The sequence below is a fragment of the Crotalus tigris genome, unplaced genomic scaffold (assembly GCF_016545835.1).
Source record: "Crotalus tigris isolate CLP2741 ecotype Arizona unplaced genomic scaffold, ASM1654583v1 scf7180000024470.1849372, whole genome shotgun sequence".
Lineage (NCBI taxonomy): Eukaryota > Metazoa > Chordata > Lepidosauria > Squamata > Viperidae > Crotalus > Crotalus tigris.
The window spans coordinates 1,309,904-1,325,566 of record NW_024100641.1 but is presented as its reverse complement, the minus strand read 5'-3'; the positions used below and the strand labels follow the sequence as shown (position 1 = coordinate 1,325,566).

General features: G+C 38.5%; 1 protein-coding gene across 5 annotated transcripts in view; it reads right to left on the bottom strand.

Moving 5' to 3' along the window:
• The window catches only part of LRRTM4 (leucine rich repeat transmembrane neuronal 4), a 319,070-nt gene that overhangs the window by 283,245 nt on the left and 20,162 nt on the right, over window positions 1-15,663 (bottom strand). For 4 of the 5 annotated variants that reach the window (XM_039332965.1, XM_039332969.1, XM_039332970.1 and 1 more), the window contains exon 1: window positions 6,793-6,836. The exons of the other annotated variant lie outside the window; for it this stretch is intronic. In XM_039332965.1, the coding sequence (XP_039188899.1) occupies window positions 6,793-6,823 (31 nt within the window). In that variant the 5' untranslated portion in view covers window positions 6,824-6,836. Of the gene's footprint in view, window positions 1-6,792; window positions 6,837-15,663 lie in introns of those variants that run through there. 5 annotated transcript variants of the gene reach the window in all.

Sequence of the window (15,663 nt, the reverse complement as noted above, 5' to 3'; positions counted from 1 at the left end):
CAACTTTCCAGGCATCAAAACATCCTTCCTCTGCATAGGTCTAAACTATCTTTGTTGCTGGTCTTTAAGAATTCTCCACTGAATGCAATTCTGGATTTGGCAATTTGTTAATTTTTAATTTGCAACAAGTCCTAGAACTTCATCACTTATCCCACTTTTCTTTATAAATTGACTTCCTCACTAACTAGATCTGCACTGCAGGCGATGTCAAGTTATAGATTAGTCTCTCTCTTCAATTTCTACTTGAAAAAGCTGGCAGGATGTTTGTTTAGTGAACTCTCTATCTCTTTAAAGCAGAACAGCTACTCTAATTTGCCTCAAAACTATTTTCTTACAGGTGAGATTTTCATATAATTCAGATATATTCAGTGAAAACCCTCGCTCTTCATTTTTTCCTCATATTCCTGAGTCATGACAAAAATTTCTTAAATAGAGAAGGCAAAGTTTGAGGTCTTGCAAATCAATATTATTTGACCAAGATTTATATATACAATATATATACAGTATGTATGTATGTATGTATGTATATGTTTTCTGAGGTTTTCGCGGGTGTTTGTATGTAGGTCTTTGGTTGTTCGGGTTTTCTCCCGCATAAAATTGGAAGTGTCTTGGCGACGTTTCGACGAAGTCCCATTCATCATCTTCAGGCTGGTGTTTTCAGCTTCGTGCTTCTAGGATAGATGGTCCCACTACCAGATAGATTTGCAGTTGGTTGAATGACTGCACCCAACATGTGGTACTTACATGAAGAGAGGTATACATAGAGTCTTGTACCTCGTGGTTCCACTTTTCATAAGTTATGTAAGAGGATTGAAAACATGTTCATCAAATTTGCAGACAGAAATCTGGGGGATGGGAGGATAGCTAACATAGAAGACAGACTGAAAGTTCAAAAGAATCTTTATAGGCTTAAATAATGGCTCCTATCCAACAATATGCAGTTCAAGAAAGAAAGACTTTTCACTTAAATAGGAAAAACCAGACACCCAGGTATAAGAGAGGTGGTATCAGGCCCAACAGTAGTATTTGTGAATAGACTGAAGATTAGGCATGATTAAGCAGTGTTCAATATCTTCTGAAAGAACTCAAGAGGTCTCAGGCTGCGTAAGTAGAAGTAAATCATAGGAAATTACAGTTCTGTTCTATACTGCACTGGTTAGACAGCACTTGAAAAAAACTGTCCATTTCAGGTCACTGTAATACAAGAGAGAGGTTAAATAATTAAAAACTTGCCAAAGAAAACATCAGTGGCATGACAGGCTTGGAGGGAAAATTTTCTGGGCAGAAGTTAAGAATGGGTGAGATGACAGGCTTGGAGGCAAAATCCTCTGGAGAATATGTTTAGCCTAAAGAAGACTATGTTAGGAAGAGGCATGATAACAATCTTTCTATACCTGAAAGGCTGTCATTGGGAAGAGGATGTGAATTTATACTCCTTAGGAACTGACAGTAAGACAAGAATCAATGGGCGAAAGATTTACAAAGAAAGAACTGAATACAAAAAAACAAGGAATGTCCTAAATGTGAGAATTGTTGAGCAGAGGAACAGCTTGTCTTCTTTAGTTCTGGGTGTTCCATCTCTTGAGGTTCCAAATAAACATGAAATAGCCATATTCTATTCTATTCTATTCTATTCTATTCTATTCTATTCTATTCTATTCTATTCTATTCTATTCCCTATTCTGTTCTGCATTCTATTCCATTCTGCATTCTACTCCATTCTGCATTCTATTCTATTCTATTCTATTCTATTCTATTCTATTCTATTCTATTCTATTCTATTCCATTCCATTCCATTCCATTCCAGTCTATTCTATTCTAGGCAGAAGTTGGAATAAAAGAAGTTCAGGGTTCCTTCAAGACCTAAGGCTCTATAAGCTGTTTTATACTGACTGAATATAAAGTATGCTTATCTCTACCAGTATTGTCAATCAACTGGCAGCCACTTTCCAGAGATTTTTTCCCCCTATCTGTCCTGGAGTAGATGGGTTTCCTCTATTTACAAAGATTATGTTTTACTTCTAAGCTATAAATTATGTAGTCTTACTATCTACAAATGCTAGAGTCCAGCCTGATGATGCTATCCATTCAAAGGAAACCAAGGCAACACTGCATTTTAGTTTCCCATTTCCCAGTAGTGGATATTCTGCCATAGGTTGCCAGAGAGAAGCAGAATCTGCTCGCTGCCCAAGAAGCAGAAGGAATGAGCTGCTAGCTGAACCTTATTTCTCCTGGGATGAAATTTGCTTTGAGACTTATTGAAGTATTTATGTCCCATGTCAGATCCAGAACTATGTTTCCACGAGAACACTCTCACAAAATCCTCACTTGGGAGTTAAAATACCCAGAGCATTCGCCATCCAAGTGCTTTGCTTAAGCACCACCATAACTTTCTAGTGAGATTGGTGCCCTACATGAATTTGGTAAGCATGAATATCTTTAGGAGCGAGTTTTTGTTTGTTACCTAAGTTAGGACCCTGCTTTTGACTCATATGGAAGCTAGTGCACATGCAGCTATATTTACAAAAGTGTTTCTCCTGCTGACATTTATGTGCTGAATGTGTGGGGAACCACAGTAGAATGGTATACTTTCAGCAATGCTGGTGCACTTTAAAATATAATAAGTAACCATATAGATAATATTATAACAACATACAAATAAGTTATATAAATAAGTAAATAACTAATATTTTCACAGATGAAAATTGGTGCCATTTCATATAATAAGCACAGCTCAGAGTGTCTGTCCTAGATTGAGACGACATCGGCTCAATCTCATGTCTTCTGTATGCTTAATTCCCTTGAGTCACATCTGAGTATTTTAGTATATTTCTGCCCATCTCAAAAGCAGTGAAAAGATACTGCCTAGATAGATGTACAACATATGGCTTGGGTGGAATATGGTGATGAATGAGTTTATGAGGTTTTCATGGGCTGTGCAGCACACAGAGCTAATGCTGCTTTCTCTAACTCACACACTTATAAATGTGCATAAAGAGGATGTTTCTGAATGCCAAGTGCATTTACAAAAGAGCACTATAAGTAATTGCTTTGCCATCTCTGTCCATGCCATCTCCGGTGCTGGTTAACATTGACTATATATCACATCAGTCATTTCTGTGCTACATTTTGGGTGTAAAATATTTCTCTTACTCTCACTTTTTTGTTTGCCTATAAACTGGACACCATGAAGGCTGTTGATCAGAGAAAATATTTGTCCAATTACTTATAGCTAATGTCCTCTTTTCATTCCTACAAGGCTCCCTTATCCATTGGAAGCATAGAAGAAAGAAAGCTACATTTTTGCCATTCTTCTCCTGAAATTCCATCCATATTGTACTTTCCATACTATTTCAAGGAGCTATTAATTCATGAGTGTAAGGGGAGATCAAGGCTCACACTGACAAGGGAGTAAAGTAATTGGGAAATCAGCTGAAGAAACTTCTTGGATGAGAAGCAAAATGTCTTCAAAGAAAAACAAAGTCCAGTTGCCTCTTTAAAAAGCATGACCTGGACAACCATGACCTGGATTCCTGAGAATCTCCCTAGAAATACACACACACACACACACACACAGAGAGAGAGAGAGAGAGAGAGAGAGAGAGAGAGAGAGAGAGAGAGAGAGAGAGAGAGAGAGAGAGAGAGAGAGAGAGAGAGGGAGAATAGTAATAGATTCAGTTTGATGAGAGGTTAAGAAATCAGGCTGGAAATGGGAGATTGTGAGCCCAAGTCCCACCTTAGTCACAAAGTCAGTCACTGTCTCTCAGACCTCGGAATGAGGCAATGGCAAACCACTGCTGAAATCTTTGCAAGAAAATTGCAGGGATTTGTCCAGGTTGTCACCAAGAGATTAAAATAAAATATAAAAATAAAATAGTAAAATAAAATAAAATAAAATAGTGACAGAATGTTAGCGATAGAACGGAGGAATTTTGCATTCCTCACTTATGCTACAATTATATTTCATGTAATCACTTACATGGAAGAACATTTCCCAGTTAGTTAAATGAGCTCTATAAAAAATAATTCAGACCTGGCAATTGTTTTAATACATTTAAAGTCTTTCCATTTGTTTCATTCTTGGAACAATCCATCAAGCTTAAAAACTCGCCTGTCTTTACTTTTACTTCCTAATCTTATTAAAAAGAGAAGCAAACAGACAGACTGAGAACGAGCAAGGGAAGAGCTGCAGTGCCACGTTATTGCTTTAGTGCACGCTCACTTGCGTTTCAGAGCAGAAAAAGGAGAAGGCTGGCATTAAAGAACCAAGGCCTTAACCATGTCGATTTGAAAATCAGAACAAGATTCACTAAACATGCCTCTAACATTGTAACGCAGCCCTATTACAAACCGCAGTGGGGAGACCTTTCCACAATGTCCTTACTCTCACTGATTTCTCTGAGGATATCAGCACCAGCCATTTTATTTGTGCTTGCTGGGAAAGAAGAGAATAATAATTGAAACGGCAACAGTCAGGTGGTCAGGACATCTGCAAATGTACCAGCCCTAAGGGGAACACAATATCCATGAAATGGTTAGTTGAAGAACAAGTTAGCTTCTAGGGAAAGAGAGAATTCAAGTAGAAGGTTTCTTTCAGGCCAGCTGAATTGATGACTTTGCTGGGTCAATTATTCCCTTTAAACTGATATATCTCCTAACTCTGTAGTTGTAGATGGATCGGCACAGTACCGAATCACCAAAAGCCTAACCTTGTAAAGCATAGATATCACGTTTTGTTTTTTTTTTCTCCCCTCCCTGTATCTATACAACAAAATCTTTTCAGGCAATGGACATCTTTGCATGATTTTACACAGTGTCACAAATGATAGATGGAGATGTAAAGGCAAAGATATGATTTCTCCAGGGAAAAGGGGACCTTTCCAATAATTTATCAGCATCTGTTTTGGCAGTGACATTGGCACTTCTGCTAAAAAGCAAAAAAAAAAAATGTTTTCCCCGTGGGAGGCTGCACAATGTGTGAAAGATGATGGTACAGTAAAAGACAGTTCATTCCTACGTGCCCCATAGCCAAATCGTAATTTAATAAGCAACACTTATTCTTTTGTTGCTGGAGCCGAGGTGGCGCAGCAGTTAGAGTGCAGTACTGCAGGCCACTTTAGCTGACTGTGTTCAGCAGGTCAGCGGTTCAAATCTCACCGGCTCAAGGTTGACTCAGCCTTCCATCCTTCCGGGATAGGTAAAATGAGGACCCAGATTGTTGGGGGCAATGTAAATATATATATATATACATTGCTTACTGGTGTACACCGCTTAGAGAGTGCTTGCACTTAAAGCGGTATATAAGTCTCATAAATAAATAAATAAATAAACACTTCCACCAATTCTCTTTATTGAAACTGAAGGGATACTGGAGAAAAATGCCCAGCACTAGTACACCAATCTGTAACCTCAAATAGCACCCAAATTTTTGTTGTTGTTTGACTATCCACTTGGTGGGCAAGGACGTAGAATTCCAATTTTCCAGTTGTCAGATAAGTTTTTTTTTCCCCATTTTACGACCTTTTTTGCCATAGATGTTAAGCCAATCACTGCGGTCCTTAAATGAACCTGGTTGTCAGACACCAGCTGGGTGGGTTACAAATGGCGGTTACATGACTCCAGATCAGTATAACTGTCTCAAAAATACATACCAGTTGCCAAGCACCCAAATATTGGGTCACGTGACCATGGGGATGCTGCAATAGTTGTAAGTGTAAAAACCGGTCATAAGTCACTCTTTTTAGTAACATTGTAACTTCAAATGGTCACTAAATGAATGACTGTAAATCAAGGACTACCTGTATAGGGATGGGATGAAAATGCTAAACCCCCAAATTTTAAGCATTTGTGAATGGGGAAGGAAGAGAAAGAGAGAGGATGTCATGTCAGGCTAATTTAATCAGTTCCCCAAGTGAACTAAAGTAGGGCCAAATAACTAAACTACTCGTGCAGAAAGTTGTCCTAAGTAGTACAAGTGAATTGCATAGAAGTTGGTCCCAATTCATATATTTTTGGATCTCATGTCAACCAGGGTTAGCAACGCACACAGTATTAGTTATACACTGAGCCGTGGTGACACAGTGGTTAGAGTGCCGTACTGCAAGGTAAACTCGGAGTTTGATCCTGACCAGCTCATGGCTGACTCAACCTTCCATCCTTCCAAGATTGGTGAAATGAGGATCCAGATTGTTGAAACCAAAAGGCAAACAATGCTGAGACTTTAAACTGCTCGGAGAGTGCTATAAAGCATTATGGGGTGGTATATATGTCTATGTGCTATTACTGTTGTGTTCACATAATATCTTAGGCCAGTGCTTTTTTTGTAAAAAAAAAAATACAGGTGCTGTAACTCACACATGTCATACAACCCAACTTGCCTACCCTACAAGGTTCCATCCAAAAAAGGTGCCAGAACTCCATTCTGGGCATTCTATGACAAAAAAAAAAAGTCCTGTCTTAGGCTTAAACAAATAAGCTGTATTATTTCTTGACTGGATGGCAGTACCATAGAGAGAATCATATTTCCTCAGTTCAGCTTATGAACCTATTGGTTCAAGAGTCACATCAAAAACTGCTTCTGAATACAGTTTGATATCCGGATTAGCAGTGATGTATATTTTAGCACAGTGAAATGCTAGATTTCTTCTTGTTGTTGTTGTTGTTTTTTTCATATTCACTGAGGAGCATCATGACTGGCATTTGTGATAAACTTCACAAAAGTTACATTTATGAGATCAAAGACGTGCCAAGGCTTTAAATCCAGTACGAATTAATTAAAACGAGCAAATTTACCTCTGGAAACCTCAAGGTAAGATCTTGACATATCTGCAGTCAGCTCCAACCTAAAGAGGATATTACATTTTTATTTTAAAATCAGGTTGAAATAATTTATCTTGACATCCATGCATTAATGACCTAAGCTTTGCAAAGCCCAAACTACTTGAATAACCAGAGAATTCCCACAGAGATCTTGCTGCGAGGGAAACACTTTGCAAGCTTACCTTCTTCCATCCAAGTGCAAGAAAAGGGCCAGTCATGGATTGTTCCTTTTTGCACTTCAGAACGATATAAGCCTCTTAGTATTTTCATTCTTAGAAATGTACAAATATGGACATTCTTTGATTTAATTTTTTTCTATAAGTTGAAGTATATGCAAGTATTTATTTTAGTGTGCAAATACTATAATAATAATAATAATAATAATAATAATAATAATAATAATAATAATAGTAGTAGTAGTAGTAGTAGTAGTAGTAGTAGTAGTAGTAGTAATGTTGGAAGGGACCTTGGAGGTCATCAAGTCCAACCCCCTGCTCAGGCAGCCATTTCGGACAGATGGCTGTCCAGTCTCTTCTTAAAAACTTCCAGTGTTGGAGCATTCACTGCTTCTGGAGGCAGGTTGTTCCACTGGTTAATTGTTCTAACCATCAGGAAGTTTCTCCTTAATTCTAGGTTGCTTCTCTCCTTGATGAGTTTCCATCCATTGCTTCTTGTCCTGTCCTCAGGCACTTTGGAGAATAGCTTGACTCCCTCTTCTTTGGGGCAGCCCCTGAGATATTGGAACACTGCTATCATGTCTCCCCTTGTCCTTCTCTTCATTAAACTAGACATACCCAATTCCAGCAACTGCTCCTCATATGTTTTAGCCTCCAGTCCCCTAATCATCTTTGTTGCTCTTATCTGTACTCTTTCTAGAGTTTCAGCATCTTTTTTACATTGTGGTGACCAAAACTGGGTGCAAGTGTGGCCTTACCAAGGCATTGTAAAGTGGATTAATACTTCATGTGATCTTGAGTCTATCCCTCTGTTAATGCAGCCCAGCACTGAACTGGCTTTTTTGGCAGCTGCAGCACATTGCTGGCTCATATTTAAGTGATTGTCCACTATAAATACCTACTTTATATTATTACAAGCGTGGGCAATTTTCCATGTAATTCTCAGAAACAGTGTAACTCTTAGATCAATGACATAATGGTGCTTTGCACGAGCGGGCTACTTACTTTCCATGGCCCACGGCCCTTTTTGTGGCACAGGACAACCTTTCTTAGATCACACTAGAATGTATTAATCATAATACTAGATCAAGTTTGTTTTTACTGAAGATTCAAGCAAAAACAGTTGAAGTTTCAACATGCCTGACCAGTGTAGCACCACAGCCACATAACCCAGGAAGCAATGTTCTCTAGTTGTCCACATGAGATATGACAAATTAGATTGCCATTCATGGAAGGCAACATGGTCATTTTCATGGTTGAAACCATCTATCTCTACCAGAACAAAGAAAGTAAAAATGGCTTTCTTAATCCACAAACTGAGTTGAAATAGATCGTTTTGGAGCTCCTTGTAGGATTTAAATTTAGACTTTTGCTTCATGAAAATGTGTTTTTAATTATCTAGTTGGTGATTCTCCAAGTGTAGGATCTGGCGGGGGAGCGGGTGCAGAAGTCCAGGACCTCCACTTAGCAGAACAAAAACAGTGACGTAAATGTACAGGATATCATATTATATAGGGAAGGTTTTTTTAAAAAAAAAAAAGAATTCTTGTTCAATAAGATCACAAAAGACCATCATCTCTAGAGTCCTAAGTTACTCAACCTGCCTGAGGAACAGGTGCATCTCTCTCTTGTATTATGTTCTTCATATATGGCAACAGAAAAGGATAAACCTGGCCTTGTTGCCTAGGCAACACATGGACTTGACCTTTTGCTGTACCAGGCTGTAGCCTGACAGACAAGGTTGGGTGTTATGGAAACTTCTTTTCAAGTGTGAAAAAACAGAGTGAAAAATCAGTGTAATTGAGAATGATCATAGGAGAAATGCATATACAAGTAAACTGGGAAACCTGAAGAGAAACAAGAGCTTTACAACAAGCATTGCTGTAGGAGGTGGAATCCTGAGTGTCTCCTCAAAAGAATTCTTCTCTCAGATTCAGATGTTCAGAGATTTACAGATTAGTTGTAAATCTAGATGGTGTACAGCTTTTATTTGGATTAGGGATCCCATCTTCACTTGGGAATTAGTTCCGAATTGAAGTGTCAGGCTATGAAAAGACCATTCTTACTTTTCAGAAGAATTTATTTAATTCCATTAAACATGGTATACTGATTTCCCAAGAAGCCTATTCATAGTTGCATTCTCAGTGGCGTAAAAGGAAGGAACTCAGAGCTTACATATATCTTGATTTCATAATGTTATTTCTAAGATGGATAGCTTTTAGAGAAAAGCATGGGTAGATTACTAGTGTTTGCAAAACAAAAAACAAAAATTTACGTGCAAAGAACCTTTCACTTTTTGTGGGATCCAAAATTAGTCAGAACCATTCAGCCATTAGGATTTTTAATCACCACAAACTCAATAGCATCTGATTCAGTGGGTCATCTCTAAGCAAGGCTAGATGAGTTCCAATATTTGAGGGGCTACCACAAAGAAGAGGGGGTCACGTTATTCACCAAAGCACCAGAGAGCAGGACAAGAAACAATGATTGGAAACTGATCAAAGAGAGAAGCAACCTGGAATCAAGGAGAAACTTCCTGACAGTGAGGACAATTAACCAGTGAAACAGCTTACCTCCAGAAATCGTGGGCGCTCCATCACTGGAGATTTTCAAGAAGAGGCTAGGTAGTCACTTGTTTGAGATGGTATAGGTTCTCCTGCTTGAGCAGGAGGCTGGACTAGAAGATCTCCAAAGTCCCTTCCAGCTCTATTCTATTCATTTAGCTCTAGCTAAAAGAAACTGCTTAAGAATCAGAAAGGAAAACTCAAATTAAAAACTGGGAACTTATTTTTTTTTTAATTTCAAGTTCACATACCCATTTTTCTCCCAAAATGCAAACATATACATTATTTGAAACAAAAAAAAATGTGTTGCTGTAATGTCTATTGCCAATCTCAGGTGCTGAGACAGGAAAAGGCTTTGGAAAGCTCTATGTGGACTTACCATAAAGTAGGGATGAGTAAGAACTTGGATGAGTCAATTCTGATTAATATTGACAAAATGTTCAATTCTGGCACCATGAACTAAGGTTGGAGAGCCCCTGTCTGAGATGTGGAGGTTGTATTAGCCCACTCGGAGAGCACTGAGCTAAATGAACCAGGGTTAGATTTACAGAGCACACTAAACCCCACTCATTTGTTCTGAATCATTTTAATTTGTAAACTGCGATTTATAGTTTAATCAGATAGGTGACTCTAGAGAATTGCAGCCTGTGCAACAAGCCATTCTTAAACCTTGACTTTGTATGATGCATGAGCACGCATCATAAAGTAGCTTCTCTTCTATGCTTTGCCCTTGGTAATTCATCTTGTTTTCATCCCTTTCCCGCCCAGCATAAAATAGAAATGAGAATTGGATAGGGCATTTCCAATTCAAAACTAAGATTTCCTTAAGATCCTCTCTCTGAGCAGTTAAGGAAAACACACAGAGAGAGAACGAAAGAAAGAAGGAGAAAGAGTGAGCTTTCACATTGCTATTCTCCAGCACAACCTTTGTGTCTAAATGACAGCGAGACAACATTTCCATTGGAGACTGCTGACCCTCAAAAATCTTGCCTGCACTTTTGCATTTTCTGCTATGTAACCTGTCATAAGTCCATATGAGACAGCCGTGGAGAAAGTAAATGAGGATTTGAGGAGCTGTAAATATCCAAAGCTAATGTTTTCAACAGAAGAGTATATATGTAGTTCATTGTGGAACTGTGGAGTCCTTGCTAGTTTCTGAGCTTGGCTGTTTGCCTGCAGATGTTTCATTACCTGACTAATATTTTCAGTGCTAATATTTTTTCACCCCCTGCAATAATGGAGGGCAAATACATCTAGAAAGAATCTTTGTAGAATGAGAGAAATATGAGTGTCTCATATTCTTCTACGCAGTCCTTTCTGTGAGCAAGCCAGACACCAAAAGACAAGTTCACTTATTAAAAGGTTTAAAGGGCGGTTGACAAAATTTTACCTTCATGCATTGCTGAAGGGTACAGCTGCTATTATTTCAGCACAGTGGCAAAACTATGCTCGGAAGCTATACCCATCTCTAAGTGCCTTATGAATAAAAACTATTAGCAAGGAAAAATTGTACATTTCAGCCCATTTTAATAGGGCATGCCACAAAGTCATCTGCTTCTTCCATTTCAGTTTTCCTTATTTATTCACAGGTGCACCCAACTAAGGATATATATAGGAGCAAATACAACAGAGAGGTTTTATAAATAATGGGCTTGGTTAACTAGACTAGATCTCTTCAATAGATTTAATGTGTATAATTTTATGCTATTTTAAATTTACCTACTTATTCATTATAGATAGATAGATAGATAGATAGATAGATAGATAGATAGATAGATAGACAGACAGACAGACAGACAGACAGACAGACAGACAGACAGACAGACATAGACAATCTATTATGTATTTTCTATCAGGCTAGACCATCTTAAGTTATGAAAATTCAGTGGGTAACTTAGGAAGTGGATATTGATCAATTAATAACACAATTGTACACTGTGAGTTGGATTCAAAGTGAAGCTTCTGAAGAATAATAGGGCAAATTAATCCAGGCTAAAACAAGTCACATTAGTTTTGATCAATTTACTCAATGCTTGACAAAAAGGGACCTAATAGGGAACTTTAACTTTCATTGTAAGTAGCTACCTTGAACAGAAATTCTATTTTACTTATTTATTAAACTTATATGCCACCCATCTCACTGTAACAGTGACTCTGGACAGCTTACAATATGATAAAAAATGATAATATAAAATGATTAAAATTAAGAAGATTAAATTAAAAAAAACTAAATACCAAGAGGATGGGTAAGACAGGAGCGGGGATCTTTTCTCTAACCCCATCAGATATCCTCAATGTAATGCCAAGGCCAGCTGGCAGAGACAGGTTTTTAGGCTCTTCTGGAAGGCCAGGGGTGTGGGGTGGACCACATCTCTAGTGGAAGAAAAGGACATGGGTCATAGCAGAAAAGGCTCTTCTCCTGGATCCCACTAGCCAACATTCTTTGCAGATGGGATCCAAAATGGGCCTTTTCTGCTGGAGCAAGTGGGCAGGCTAATCCCATTGGGGTGAGTCAGCTCCTCACATACCCTGGACCCATGCCATTAAGAGTTTTAAAGTTAATGAACAGAACCTAGAAGAAAACTAGTAACCAATGCAGCTTGTGCTAAAGCAGTCTAGAAGGATTCCTGATGCTGCATTCTGTACCAGTTGTAGCTTCCAAATACTCTTCATGGGTAGCCCCATGTAAAGCACTTTGTAATCCATCTGAGAGATGATTAGGACATGAGTGACTGCCCATTCTTGCAGCCGATTGACTTTGGACCAATCGTACACTCTCAGCCATGCACGGGGAACTGAAAAGCATCTATTTATCAACTTGCCCTGGACTACCATAACCTTCAGTGAAGAAGCCTTCATTCTACAGCAGGGGTCCCCAACCTTTTGGGCACCAGGGACCGATTCTGTGGAGAGAAGTTTTTCCATGGACCAGAGAGTGCGTGGTTTTGTGTGCTGCCTGCATCCCATGGATGGGGCTTTGCTTGTTTGTGTGGACCAGTTGCTGGCATGCTGCAGCCCAGTACTGGTCCACAGACCGGTGGTTGGGGACCCCTGCTCTAGAGTGATGAATGATACTATGATTTTCTTTAAAAAAAATCTGGGTTTTGTCTGTTTGTTCAGTTTGGTTTCATTTACAGAGGGCTTATTATGTTGCTCTAATTGATTGTTGTTAGCTGTCCAGGGTTCATATGTAAGGTGGGTGGCCATATAAAGTGTCTAAATAAATATACAACAGAATAACAGAATAATTAGAAGGAACTTCAGAGGTCATCTAGTCCAACCCCCTGCTCAAGCAGGAAACTCTATACCATTTCAGGCAAACAGTTGTCCAATCCCTTCTTAAAAGCCTCCAGTAAAAGAGCACCCACAACTTCTGGAGGCAGGTTGTTCTAGTGATTAATTATTCTAACTGTCAAGAAATTTCTTTTTAGTTCTAAGTTGATTCTTTGCTTGATTAGTTTTCATCTCTTGCTTCTTGTCCTGCCTTCAGATGCTTTGGAGAATAGGTTGACCCTCTGTTCTTTAGATTATCACTAATCACACATTACACAATGCTATGATTTTTTAGCCCTATATATTGAATAAAGCACAGTAATTGCATTTGCCCAATATCGTAAACAATAAGCCATAGTTTATAAATGACAGGGTTTATGTTCCTAAAACCCCAGTACCAAGCCAGCTATGTTCTAGAATAGCACAATGTGAATCCAAACATTATTTCTCTATCAAGCTCTAAATTCTACTCATCAGGATACGGGTCTTCAACTATTTATATAAAATTTATCCATGAATTAGAGAGGTTAATAAAGACTCATTTCTCACCCAAGGGACTGCTAATTTTCCTGGCTGACTTAATTTGAATTGTAATGTATCCCTTGGCCATGTAAACCTCAAGAAACTAAAGCAATTTCAGCTACTGTTAACCATGGATAATTAGTCATACACATCTGGCTATACGGATGGTCTCATTTTTACTATAATTTTGGGCTAAACTTTAAATTCAGATGAAGAAACATATATGTTGAGATAAGGACTGACATCTAGTAATTGAGAGTGGAGAAACTAATACCATTCTTTTGGACTAACCCAACTATAAGCTACAGGCAATATTTCAGCATAAACATCATTTAAACATTGGCGGGGGAAAATGCGACTGTTTTAGATGCTTACTTGTCACTTTCATATATTTGCTGTGTAACATGGGAGACAAAATTTGAACAAATCAAAGAAACAGTCAGTTGATGTACTGTTTCCATTTCAAAGCAAATTTGTTTTGTAGTGCTTTGCAACATGTTGACTCAGAGAAAACCTCGATTAAATAAGTATTTGCCTTGTACTCACAAATGAGTATGCTTTAATGTCTGTTGTCCCAAGGCAGAGATACCTAAATTTAGCACTGGAAAACAGTTGTTATCAAATGGCCTATTTGTACAGATTAATATAGTGAGAAGTGGAAAAGGTTTTAGCCTTTGGTAAAGTGGGTGTTGGATTGTTTTCCAATATGTCCAGATCATAATTCAACAACCTATTATATCAAAGTTGCAATAAGTAACTGAATAGCATTCCAGCATAAGAAGACCAATTTATTCCAGCTTTTTTTTTTTCTCTTACAATGTCCAATCAGATATCTCTGGGGAGTTCATTAGCAGGAGATGGAGACATAGGTCTTTCCTGCCATTATTCCTCTGTAACTGTTTTTTAGAAGCATGCTGGCCACAACCCAGAGGCAACAATGATTCTCAAGATGACTAGTCTTTGATCGACCTGTCCTCTGGGAATATATTACCTTGTCTTGGTGTAATGAATTCCACAAGTTAATTATGTGTTCCGTCAAGAAGTACTTCCTTTTGACTGTTCTAAACCTCCTACCAATCAACGTCATTTTGCATTTGTCTTTTCCAAGCTAGGAATGCTTTATGCACCTTGATCCTGTCCCTATTGTTTCCTTTTTTCTCAAGTTGAAGAATCCCAAGCCTTCTAGTCTTTCTCACAGGGAAAGTATGACACTTCTGTTGCTGCCTTCTTCATTTTTTCCAGCTCTCTTAGATGAATTCATTCTACGAGTTAAGACGAAAACTAGAAACTCATATAAGAATTACTGACAGCATGCTTTGACTAACATTTTAACCTCCTTAGTGTAAATACGTTCTATGCCAAACTGCCTCAAGAATCAAGAAAAAAAGGTAGCTCCAATATTGAACAAATGACAGGTGAGGTAGATGAAAAAGTGTGCTCTTGTCTATTGTGATTTAAGAGCCTCTACAAGAACTTTCTTAAGAAGAATGACAGCTATTTGTGAGTCCATCTGACATGCGTCTGTTTCATGTGTATGTGTTGGGTGGTATAATATCCCTGAAAAAAAAATATTGATGTACGATGACCCTTCTATAGATAGAGAGGAGAGGAACTCTGGAACTCAAAAAAAAAAAAAAAAAAAAACAAATTCTGGAAACACTGGAGAGGAAAGTTGGATTAAGCCCGAGAGACATTGTTGAAAACAAATCCAGGCTCTTTTGAAGCTTCAGTCATTCAGGTTATTAAATCAGATTATAATGTCTAACTAAGGAGATAAACCGACTTAGCAGCTGCAGCTAATAACATTGACGTCTGCTCTTTCCTCAACAGACAGCTCTCTTTCCTCCTGTTGACTTTCCAGCTGCAGGGAATAGCTCAGTCTTTGCCTGGGACATCCAGTAGAAGCTTTGTTTGCCTTTACTTACACTCTGCCATTAACTTGTGTCTGCCACTGCTGTCATCCTTTAATCCATCAATCCCAAGCCTTGCCCCAGGATAATATTATAAGACAATTTGAGAATTCCTCCTCTTCTTTCCCCCAGTTCTACTGGAACCTTAGCCTTAGTACAGGGCATGGCTTCTCCATTAAAACATGCCTCTTCCCTGTTGGGAGATGCATCTAAGGAGAAATTTCCTGACAGTTAGAACAATTAATCAGTGGGATGGCTTGTCTCCAGAACTTGTGGATGCTCCAGCACTGGAGGTTTTTAGGAAGAGGTTGGACAATCATTTGTCTGAAATGGTATAGGGTTTCCTGCTTGACCAGGGGTTTGGATTAGAAGATCTCCAAAGTCCTTTCCAACTCTGTT